This window comes from Tasmannia lanceolata, unplaced genomic scaffold, assembly GCF_043159265.1.
Source record: "Tasmannia lanceolata isolate RefF3 unplaced genomic scaffold, GAP_Taslan_0.1 ptg000003l, whole genome shotgun sequence".
Taxonomy (NCBI): domain Eukaryota; kingdom Viridiplantae; phylum Streptophyta; class Magnoliopsida; order Canellales; family Winteraceae; genus Tasmannia; species Tasmannia lanceolata.
The window spans coordinates 63,057,388-63,069,412 of record NW_027518680.1 but is presented as its reverse complement, the minus strand read 5'-3'; the positions used below and the strand labels follow the sequence as shown (position 1 = coordinate 63,069,412).

Genomic DNA, 12,025 nt, shown 5'->3' with positions numbered 1-12,025 from the left:
TTTTGTCTCCTCACCATTCCTTCCCTAACAACACAGCAAACCCCTCTATTGGACTCTTTCACCTCCTTTTTCCTTTTCTTATGGGTTGGTTTGTTATGTGTTTAGTTAAATAAAATTTCATTAACAAATAGGAGCACTGTTTTTTTCTTTGTATTGTTCTGTCTGGGTTTCTTATGAGACTTTCACCAGATGTCAACATTATGACCACCGTGACTCATTTTATTCTATAGGTTGTGCCCCAAAAATTATTTCCATTGGTTGATCCTAACCCTCCTATCTGTAGAGGATTAGGATCAGTCCCTCTACAAATCGGAGGGTTAGGATCAACTTATATATGGAAATGATTTTTGGGCCTCATTTCCAATGGACGGTTTGGATCATCTTATGGTGCGGGCCATATCGTACTTTTAATAAAGTGAGGAGTGTGATCATCAAAATACAGTAGTGCTGATAACATCTCCCAAAATCAATCATAACTTGAGCGTACTTTTTTGAAATGAGGCCCTCGGTACGAAGAATAGAGACTGATAATATTAAAATTTTATTTTACAGAATAAACCTCAATTAACATTGAACTAAACAGTCAACGAAGCTAAATCCACTGAAGTAATACAATGAGGAAAGACCCACTTGGCCAAGTGATGGACTTTATAGCATTCTCAAAAGGGAAATGATATTTCAACCCCCTTCAGCAGCATTGTTTGTTTGTCTATTTCCTCAATATCACTTTATTTTCAAGAACAAACAAAGAAGAGAGCTGGAATTTTCAAGAGAATACAAACAAATGGACGTGAAAATCAACATAAATGCATGACATAAACATCCTCACATTAAAGTTGCATATCTCATGAGAAGAGGAACGATTCTTGTCATTGAACCATTCAACTTCAATCAATACGTTAGTTATTGCTAAGATAAGATGAACCCTCACGTAAAGTTGGTGTCCTATTTTTCCTGTCGCCATGGAAGCCAATTCCATGATATAAGTTTTTGATCACATGCAATTCTTTGACAACATCACCCATCTGCATTCGATCTCTTGGTGATTCTGCACAACAAGAGATACCGATTCTGAATATTGAGACCACACAGTCATGCATTCTATTTTTCATAATGGTATGATTTTCATTGTTATTATTGTTGACAACTTGGACTTCTTCTGAGATCAACTGTGGGTCTGTAATCTCGATCACTCGATCTGGCAGCGAAATCCTAACGAACTGGTCGAGAGTTAGGCCATCTATAAACAAGTTATTGGTAGGAGCTTTCCCTGTGAACATCTCTAGCAACAAGATTCCATAACTATACACGTCTCCAAGCGTAGATCTCTTTCCCCCCATACCATATTCTTTCCATTTGAACATGAATACAAAAACCAAACCTTTGATCTTGTTAGAAAGAAACTATGAGATGTTGCCAAATAAAACTTCATCTTGTAATCAAGCTATTAAAAATTTTAAAATCTTATAATATAATAATAAAGAATAAAAAAGATTGATAAAGTCATTTACCTGGAGCAACATATCCAATAGATCCCTTTATTGTTAGCGAGCTACTTTGATTGTTAGAGTGATTAGCAGTGTCTTCAAAAATAAACCTTGCTAACCCAAAATCCCCCACATGGGCATTCATGTCATCATCAAGAAGAACATTGCTCGGTTTTAAATCACAATGAACAAGTGGTGTTTGTCCATGGTGATGAAGATAATCCAATGCCGAGGCCACATCAATGGCGACATTTAGCCTTTGAATAAGGGTCAAGTTCATCAACGGATGTTGTACATCGCCACTTTGATGCAACCACATCTCTAAACTCCCATTAGGCATGTACTCAAAAACCAAAGCTTTAAAATCATTGCCTTGGTAGTCAATACTTGAGCAAGAAGTTAAGATCCTAATGAGATTTCGATGCCGAATGTTTCTCAAGGCTTCACATTCGGCGTTGAAGCTCTTAGTAGCCCCGTGTTGTTGAAGGTTGAGTACCTTCACTGCAATAGCCGTTTCATTGTGGTCTAAATATCCTTTATAAACAGAACCATAACTTCCAGCACCAATCAAATTTTCCAATGAGAACCCATTAGTTGCTCTTAGGAGCTCCGCATAAGAAAGCTTTAAACATAGATCTTCCAAAGGCATCGAAACAAAAGGATTCTTTCTCAACTTTCTTTTCCAATAGAAGGGAGCAAAGAAACAAGATAGCATAATAAGGAATAAAATCACACTGACTATTGAAATTATTACTCGTAGAGAATGAGATTTTCCACGTTTGTTATAAACGTGGACATGGCATGCTGGCAACTGTAGTTCTAGGGTACCCCCACAAAGCTTGTTGTTTCCATAAACTGAAATGGCAGTTGCATTTCTAAAAATCCCTTCCTTTGGTACTTCTCCCTCAAGATCATTAAAAGACAGATTTAGATACTCGAGGAAGTGAAACGTTTTCAAGTATTCTGGAATCTTTCCGGACAAGTTATTGTGTGAAAGATCTAGCTCTCGGATACCTTTTAAATTGGCCAATGATGACGGAATGGTTCCTTGAAAGAGGTTATGATCCATGTATAGGTATTCCAAACTAAGACAATTGCCTAACGTGTTGGGAATTTCACCTGATAAACTGTTATAAGAAATGTTTATATGCCCAAGTTGTTTTAAGTTTCCTACTTCTGAAGCAAGGGATCCTGTGAAAGAGTTAAAGGATACGTCAAGGTATTTTGATAAATGGGAAAGCTGAAGAATTTGTATGGGTATAGTACCACTGAGGCTATTTCGAAGAAGGAACAATTCTTCTAAGTATCCACAATTTCCAAGACTTGCTGGAATGCCACCTTGTAATTTATTCTCGGATAAATCGAGTGCTAACAAACGAGTTATGTTGCCAAGGGAAGATGGAATTTGACCAAACAATCCATTCGTCCACAAGGTCAATATTTGCAGCTTGTTAAGTTTTCCAAGTCCAACAGGAATTGTACCTGTGAAAAAATTAAACTCCATGCCCAGTCCTGTTAAACCTACCAGATTTTCAATACCTGATGGGATGCTCCCAAATATCTGGTTTCTTCCTAAAGTCAGTCGTTTCAATTGAGTTGAGAGATTAGCTATAGAGTCGGGCAGTGCACCACTTAAGTAATTGGTGTCCAGTTGTAATAATTCTAGACTAGAGCAGTTGGTTAAAGAAGTAAGAAAAATCATGTCGTTAGATTTGCCTCTGCTTCCTAGCTGATTATCTGCGAAGCTAAGAAAATTGAGATCTTGTAGGCTTCCCAAATTCATAGGTAGAAGTCCACTAAAGCTATTATAACCAAAATCAATGTGTAAAAGGCGTGATGCATTAGAAAAAGAGACTGGAATGGGTCCTGTGAATAGATTCACATCCATGAGAAGCCATTGTAAATTAGAGAGAGAGAGGCCCAGGTCGGGTGGAAGGCTTCCATGCAACTGATTTTCTGCCAGTGAGAGAGAAGAAATAGACGAGAGATTGTAAATTGGTTGAGGTATCATACCTGACAAATTATTTACACTGAGTTGAAGGAAATCTAAGCTGGTTAGTCGTCCGAGCTCATACGGGATGCTTCCTTCCAAACTATTATATCCTAGATCTAAATAGATGAGAGATGAAAGGTTCCCAAGCGAGGATGGGATGTTTCCTGTGAGATTGTTATGTCTGAGGTCTAAGTAAGCGAGCTGAGAGAGCGAGTGGAACTTGTTGGGAACCCCCCCAACAAAATTATTGAAACTTAAATCCATGCCTACGAGCTTTGGGCAATGGGCAGTCAGATTGGCTGGTATTTCTCCTTCATATGGATTGAAGCTCAGATTGAGAGAACGCAAACGGAATAGACGACTCATGTCTGGGGGGAGTTGGCCGTAGAATCCATTGTTTCCAAAGTGGATTTCACGGAGGAAGGTGAGATTTGCTATGTGAGGGGACATGGGTCCGACCAAGCCTTGATCGCCAAGGTTCAAGGCAATGACCCTTTGAGGATGGCGACGACCGCATGTGACTCCCAGCCATTGGCAGAAATGGAGAGAATTGTTCCATGAGGTCAAAAGCCCATTAGGGTCATGGGTTATTTCATGTTTGAAGGCAAGCAAAGCTAGTCGATCGGTTTCGTTTCCTAGAGTGCTAGATTCTACTGATAAGAAGAGGAACGAGACAAGGGTGACATGAAAGAGAAATGATGAAGGCAATAACCTACAACTCAGTTTACTTGGAAGCTCCATGGAAAGGGAAGAGAAACTCTAAAACCCTAATAAAACAAGCATGGGTTGAAGATGCAGAATCACCTTCAAACCCTTCTATTTATAGGGAGAGAGAGAGAGAGAGAGAGAGAGAGAGAGTGGATAGAAAGATATGACTAGATGGGCATTAATCTTGGTCATTAATAATTTTTCATTTTCTACCAAACATTTAAAGCCCATCAAATGGACGGCATCTCCCTCTACGTTTTCATGATTTAGGTTGGCATGTCTCACGTTAGGCCTTTTGCTTTAAGTGGGGCCCGTCCACGTTTTCATGATTTAGGATATCAAAGAAATTTTACTTTCAGTGGGCCCCACGACGTTTATTTAGGTTGCCATGTCTCACTTTAGGCCTTTTGCTTTAAGTGGGGCGGGCGCCCGACGACGTTTACTTGACTAGTCTGGGAGCGTCATGTGCATTCACGACAGAAATCGAGAACACACACTAATTAAGTAATTAGTCGAGAAGGGGTGTCATTATCAAAACGGAAGTTTCTGAACCTTCAATATAAGCTTGACCAATATAAGGTGTGGAAATATCAATTTCTATTGAAAATAAAAAAGTAGTGATGGATTTGATATTTCCACACCCCCTGCTATTAGAGGGGCTCGAGGAACTTCCTCCAGACCTGTCCGGACTCTGGAGCCAAGTTTTGTTCATTTATATCTATTCACGAGGGGTATGTTCATTTAGTGGATGGATGTGTGTTTTTGGGTGTTAGTTATATAGCTATGTGTTGTAGGGTAGTGAGAGTTAGTTATTTATGAGGTGTCTTGTTAATGGGTAAGTGTGCTTGTGATGTGGCAATCTCTCTTGCTTGTATTTATATAATATCAATCTAATGAAATGAAAAAAAAGAGAAATTTCTAGCAAAGAGACTTATGTTTCTTGGAGAGTTATTGTTCCTCTCGATTTGAACCATAGGAGGTCCGGTTGCCTCGAATCAACCTTTCCCAACCTCTTTTTCTATTTTCTGTTTGTTTGCTTGTGTTACGGCTGATTAGGAGCGTTACATCTCGTCACGTGAGACTATGGAAGAGGGGGATTATTCTTGGGGTAGGCAAAGTGGTATAATAAAACAAAAAATAACTAAAAAGGTGCATGAGACTATGGAAACCATTTGGATTGTTGGAATCAAGAATCAGAATTGGCATCCTATTCTGATTCTCCTTGAAAATGGAATGAAAAATGTAAACCAAAAGTTTTAATTAAAAAAATTCTAATTAAAATTTTTATCAGGTTCAGAGTTGAATCAAAATACTACCTCTAGGTGTAGGAAACATGTTCTAGCATTTTCCCCTCTCTAATTAAGCCAAGCTATCATTTCTGCTGCTTGATTTTGTTTCTATTTTTGAACCAAAAATCAGAATCAGGGAGAATCAGAATATGACGCTGATTATAGCGCTTGATTCCAGCAATCCAAATGCACCCTTAGGGGGATGTTTGGATCTAGGGAAAAAATGATGAAAAATAATATTTTTCATGAAAAAACATTCAATGGAAAAAATCCGGGATCTAGTAATCTTGCAGTTTCCTTGAAAAACAATTAATTCATTTGACTTTGGGAAAAAAAATCAAGAAAAATGAGTTTACCAAACATTTGAAAACTCATTTTCCTTGGAAAAATATCCTAAAAAAATTCCCTACATAGAGGCAGATCATTGTCAAGATCAATATTCGCAAGGATGTCCTTAAGTATAGCATTCCCCTATGTAGCATAGATTGGAACAACATCAAAAAAAATAAAGGGTTACTCTTATTAAAAAAGTGAGTAGGGATCTAGTAATCTTGCAGTTACCTTGAAAAACAATTAATTTATTTGACTTTGGGAAAAAAAATCAAGGAAATGAGTTTACCAAACATGTGAAAACTCATTTTCCTTGGAAAAATATCCTAAAAAAATTCCCTACATAAAGGCAGATCATTGTCAAGATCACCCATGATCTTGGTCCCATCCTGAATGATCATCTCGTTTATCAGAAATAAGGTAAGAAAAAAGAAAAGAAAAGTTTAGCTTTTTTAAGTAGGTAAGCTGGGATTGAACCTCCGACCTCAGGTTCAAGAAAAAGCCTTAACCAGTTGAGCGCAACGCCCAATCTCAAGAAAAGTTTAGCTTTGTTTGTTGGAACCCTAAAATGAGGCTTGATTGATCAACATGCTAGGATCATTCCATCAAGGAGGGGTCAACAACATTGGGTTAGACTTATAGTCGGTATTCGGATCGGTTCACACCCAGGTTGCACCGGTTGGGCTGAAAAAGTAGCTTCGAGAAAGTGCTTAACAACCATGGCTCATAATATTGCATTTTCTACCTGATTTGTTCAACATCAAATTATATACTAGCACTTTACAAGATAGTTTAGAATTTTATTAGGAAGTGAAAGAATGGATAGGTACAACCCTCTTTCACCAAACTTAGCAAATTGATTTTAATTAAACCCTTTAAAGAAGGAGGGGCTTTCGCTTGTATATGAGGAATGCTAAATTGAAGGATGCTCTTGCAAAAAACCAGTCACAAGGATATCCCATTGGATCCATGCCACTCAACCGCATTAATTTTTCCTTCACTTTTTGCATTTTTTCTATGCAGCTTTAAATGCGGTTGAGTGGCGTAGTTTAGCATTCCTCTATGTAGGACCTCATGAGGGGCCATTGAGCTAGATTTCGCAAGGGTGTCCTTAAGTTTAGCATTCCTCTATGTAGTAGAGATTAGAACAACATAAAAAAGAAAGAAAAAGGGAGATAATATTTTCACCTCCCGCATTATGTGCACACACCCCTTATAACCTGATTTGAAGTGAAAAGTGGGGCAACTTTATGACAAATCACGTTATCGGGGGGTGTGCAAGTACTGCAGGGGGTGAAAATATCATCACCCAAAAATAAAGGGTTACTCTTATTAAAGTAAGAGAGGCTTAGATTTATCAACATTTAAAACCTATCAAATGGACGGCTATGATTATCCCATCGGTGCATTTTTGTAGCTCGGCAATACGCTCATACATCAATGCTTGGAGTCACCCTATCTCACGTTAGAAATTTTACTCTTAAGTGGGGCCGTTTACTTGACTTCCGCTGCCGTATACACGACGGATGGTTTGGAATGGATGTTGTCTTTCTGCAGAAAAAGACAAAAGAGATTTACCTCCAAGAACACTTTGTGACCATACACTAATTTGTCAAGTCAATGTCTATAGTTGAAAGTATGAGTATCATTATCAAAACAAATAGGATCTAACCCGTTTATTATACGTTTAGGAGAAATTATATGATACCCAACCGTCAAAATGTAAAGGACGGAAGGAGACAAAACCTGCTGCCTTAGTTTTTAAACCAAGGAAAAGTAAAAAACGGTGCTCTCTCTTAGATTAAAAATCAAGGGAGAGAGGGTTTGTCTCTCTCCGCCCTTTTTTTTATGGTCAGACATCATATAATTTCTCTACATTTTGAAAGAGTAAAATGACTTATGCTTGAGCATGGTTGGTGGTGTTCAAGGATCCGAATTGAATTATTTTGGATCGTAAATGTGTCCATTGGATCCACTTCATAAGGTCTGAAATTATTTTTTGGACCATAAATGTGTCCATTGGATCCACTTCATAAGGTCTGAAATTATTTTGGATCTTGACGGGTAGTTAGTAACAAAATCCGATGGAGATCATCTATCCAAATGCAGGACACCATCGTATGAAAATACCCTTCATATTCTTGTTCATATTTATGGCAAGGGGGCATTTTTCTAACTTTATAAAACCATACTCAAAACCAGAACATTTTCTTTCTCGAGAATTTATATGACGGGAGTTTCTCCGTAAGATCTTTCTTTTCGGCCTTGTGCAGTGGGAATAGGAAGGCTAAGTGTCAGGCGAGAGTTTGGAAGACTTGGGCACCTCCAAGAGTGGCGGCATTCGCTTGGACCGTCAGTCATAAAAGGCTTTCGCTTGGACCGTCAGTCATAAAAGCATAAATACATGTGATAGACTAAAGAGAAGGAAATTTCAGATGGCAAGCCGGTGTGTTCTATGCAAGAAAGCGGAGGAAACTATTGATCATTTACTTCTACATTGTCCGTTAACCTGTCAAATTTGGATGAATTTTCTTAGATCCTTTGATGTGTCATGGGCTTTTACAAAAGGCATTAGAAGGACCTTATTGAACTGGCGTGGTGGTACGTTTGGAGATATGGGGCAAGCGATGTCGAAATTCCTTACTTGTGTCATCATCTGGAACGTATGGAATAAAAGAAACAACCGGATATAAAGAAAGGAGGTTGAATTGGGTCATCTTACAGATTAAAATTAAATTAATTTCATGGATCAAAGATAGAATGAGAATTAATTATGGAATCGAGGATATATTAAGGAGTTGGAATACTATTATTTGGGAGCAGATGATCAAGGAAAAAGTTACCCCAAAATGGCAACCTCCGCCGATTGGCTGGTTTAAGCTAAACTTCGACGGAAGCTCCATCAGAAAATCCCGGAAAAGCAGGGATCGGTGGAGTCATTCGCGATAACAATGAGACGATACTGATGTCTTTCTCAGGACCGGCAGGCATCTATTATGCTAATGAAGCTGAGGTACGAGCGCTGTTATTTGGGTTTAAATGGTTCGCTAATAGCAAGCTCGGACCGCTAATTGTAGAAGGTGATTCCTCAAACACCATTGCTTGGGCAACCAAAAACTCAAACGGACCCTGGAGATTGCATAACTTCGTGACTAAAATTAGGGATTTGGTGAGTGTCATCATGCCAACAATCGAACATCGGAGGAGATCGGCTAACGAGGTCGTTGATCAGCTGGCAAAGGATGGTGTTCTGCGTGAATTCATGTCCATTTTTATAGCGCCCGAGATGGAGGGTATTGCAAAGAATATGTAGAAGTGTTATCATTTTCTGATGATCTCTAAGCGAGGGGTGTAACTAATGTATGTGGGGACAACTTGTCCCCCTTTCATCTTCTCTTGGTAATAAAAGTCAATTTTCAAAAAAAATAAAAAAAAATAAAAAAAATGTCGCAGGATATGAACAGAATTTGTTGCAGCAAAATTGCCATAGATTTATTCCGTGGACTAGTCATGTCAGAATCATGTGTAATACCAATCCTCATAACATTTCCCAGCATCCTGAGCGCTATATCTGCCGCCTCAGCTCTAAAGCATGGTCAAGAAGTCCATGTGCAGATGATCAAGTCGGGACTTGAACATGAGATGGGCATATCCAATTCTCTTATTACAATGTATGATAAGTGCTGAAAAGCAGGAAGATCAAGCTTATTAGTTGAGAGCTAAATGCTATCTTAACAATGTACTCAAAATGCAGTAGGCTGACCGATGCAAAGAAAATCATCAAAGCGATGAGCAAGAGGGATTTCTACACGTGGAATGTGTTGATGAATGGGTATTCCATCAGTGGCCATTATTATGACACCATCATTCTCTTTCTAGATATGCTTGAGCAAGGAATGCATTTCCATCAGTTGGCTTTCTCGTTTCTTCTTACAACTTGCAGCAGATTGGCTTCCATGCAGTTCAGCAAACAGTTTCATGCTTTCACCATAAAATAGCAGTTTCAGATTCCTAATCAGCAAACTCATGTGTTGTCAATAAATAATGCTTTGGTATCCATATATTCAAAATGTGGTAGCATCATCAATGTGATTAGTGTATTTGAAAGGAGGGAAAGAAGAGATGTTTTTTCATGGCCTGGCATAATTACTGGGTTTGGACATGATTATGAATCACTCAATCTGTTTGAGAGGATGAAAGTAGAAGGTGTCAAACCAAATTCCGTAACCTTTCTCGGATTGCTTATTGCTTGTGCTCATGCAGGCACTGGGGCTACATTCATTACCCTTATCCCTAAGGTTCCTGGTGCCTCTAAAATTTCGGAGTACCGTCCAATAAGCTTAGTGGGATGTTTATACAAAGTTTTGGCAAAGGTTCTAGCAGATCGGTTAAAGATGGTGCTTCCATCTGTTAATTACATGAGAGATAACAAAGATTAAGATAAAAGAGGGGACTAGATGACCCCAAAAATGGAAGAGGAGAGAAAAAAGGCAGAGAGAGAGAGAGAGAGAGAGAGAGCCGTCCATAGCATTTCAACTATTTGTTCCACATGGCCGACAGTCTGTCAACAGAAAAACTAACTCCATCACATAGCTAATGTGCGTGGACAATTATATTAACAAGATGTATAACTCTAGAAATGTCAGTCAGTAACTCCTAGTCCTAGCATTGGGCATTGGTCTGAGTTAGGGGAAGAGGGCAGTAGAAGATATGAGGTGGAAGGAGAGGATTGGAGATTGTTTGGGTGGGCCCCAAGTAATCCTCATTCAATCCTAGAGATGGGACGGGAAGGCTGAGCCTAGCTAGGAGGTTGGTGGAGGGGTCTCTGTTTGGTCTAGCAATTTGGTGGTCCAACGCCTCCCACTCAGTTCCTCAGGAGCAAGCAAACTCGGAGTTAGCTGGGAGAGAATCAAACATTGGAGATCTGATTTCTTTTTACCCAGAGATGACCCATTGTATTCCTTTGATCGTCTCAATCACCGGGGCTTCCCCGTGTATCTCTTCTTTATTAATATTTTTATTTGCCCTTAAGAAAGTCATTACAGTAAGTCGATCTCTTCACAATTGAAAGAGCAGGGTGTTTATACGATCTTAACTAATTTTACATGGGGTGATAATCAGCCAACACCGGCATCATATTGATAATGTGTATGGGCGATAGCATTAACAATTCATTTTACTCAAGAGATGGCCTTTTTTAGCTATAGCATTTGGTCATTGTTCTCAGGAATAAATAGCAACCAAAATAAATTCTAACAAAAAACATGCCAAAGCATGCAAACGAAAGTGTAAGTGTATATATTTCAAACCCGACTGGAGTATTTCCATATTAAGAAATCAGTGAATATTGTAAAATGACTTCCATCTCAGGTGACATACCGACATGAAAATGCAGGAGATCTAATTTGAAAATGGTCGTTTTGTGAGAAGCTTTCAAATTATACATGTACTTGTGATGTTCAAAGTACTGCAGGGATCTTATGTTAGTGTACATTATATACTATGTTTAGTCCATAGAAATTTATTCAATCATCACCTTATACAGCATCAGCCATCTTCTGTTTCATTTAACTTGTGGAAAATCCGTGTTCTGGACTTCGAATCTGTTCTAATATCAATGGTTAATCTGTGAGTTTCAAGAGGATAGTGGGTGTAACTCATGCTGAGGATTTCGATTCGATTGATGATGTTAGCAAGCGAGCCTATTGCTAACGTGGAGCTCCTGAGTTTGCAAAAATGCTCCTTAAGGAAAGACACCGATTCCAAACCATTGATCAAGTTATTTCAGCTATTAAGGAAGTTCCTTTGTGATAAGCCTCAAGATATTGGCTTGCTAAAGTTTCAGATGATTGAAAATTTTTCTTACTGCAGTTTATATAAAATCACAGAGGTTATAGTCCATTTTCTTTCATGGAAATGGTAATACAAGTGCTGTTAGTTTTCTCCTGTCCCTATAATTTTTGTGGCTACCCAGTGAGCTCCACATTGAGATAAGAGGATCATTAGGAATTCAGGATGAGACCCTGCAATGACTGTAATTTTTTTATTTGGACTTTTTTCTGTAGAGCCCTACTCGATGTAAAATAAAACTTTGATGCTGTGAAATTTCATTCTGAATTGGTTTTGGTTATATGCATATTATTATGTATGGTACAAGCGATGATTATCTGCTTGGTCATTTGAAATTTTGGGAAATAAATACCAAGAATGCTCCTGTT

General features: G+C 38.6%; 2 protein-coding genes across 2 annotated transcripts; one reads left to right on the top strand and one right to left on the bottom strand.

The window, feature by feature from the left end:
- Positions 1–615: 615 nt before the first annotated feature.
- Positions 616–4,258, bottom strand: LOC143864330 (receptor kinase-like protein Xa21). Its single transcript, XM_077375250.1, has 2 exons — positions 1,512–4,258; positions 616–1,348 (listed from the first exon to the last, which is right to left on the bottom strand). The coding sequence occupies exons 1-2, from the start codon at positions 4,219–4,221 to the stop codon at positions 900–902; spliced, it is 3,159 nt and encodes a 1,052-aa protein (XP_077231365.1). The 5' UTR covers positions 4,222–4,258; the 3' UTR covers positions 616–899.
- A 4,993-nt stretch (positions 4,259–9,251) lies between these two features.
- LOC143870048 (pentatricopeptide repeat-containing protein At4g14170-like) lies at positions 9,252–10,246 on the top strand. Its single transcript, XM_077376559.1, has 3 exons — positions 9,252–9,478; positions 9,562–9,780; positions 9,886–10,246. Exons 1-3 carry the CDS (start codon positions 9,252–9,254, stop codon positions 10,244–10,246), a joined length of 807 nt encoding a protein of 268 aa, XP_077232674.1.
- The last annotated feature ends 1,779 nt before the right edge of the window (positions 10,247–12,025 follow it).

Coding starts and splice junctions, on each gene's coding strand:
- LOC143864330 (XM_077375250.1), bottom strand. CDS start 4,221: ATGGAGCTTCCAAGTAAACTGAGTTGTAGGTTATTGCCTTCATCATTT. Junction 1,349..1,511: donor TATTGGATATGTTGCTCCAG/GTAAATGACTTT, acceptor TCAAATGGAAAG/AATATGGTATGGGGGGAAAG.
- LOC143870048 (XM_077376559.1), top strand. CDS start 9,252: ATGTCGCAGGATATGAACAGAATTTGTTGCAGCAAAATTGCCATAGAT. Junction 9,479..9,561: donor TCCAATTCTCTTATTACAAT/GTATGATAAGTG, acceptor CTCAAAATGCAG/TAGGCTGACCGATGCAAAGA. Junction 9,781..9,885: donor TCCATGCAGTTCAGCAAACA/GTTTCATGCTTT, acceptor AAAATGTGGTAG/CATCATCAATGTGATTAGTG.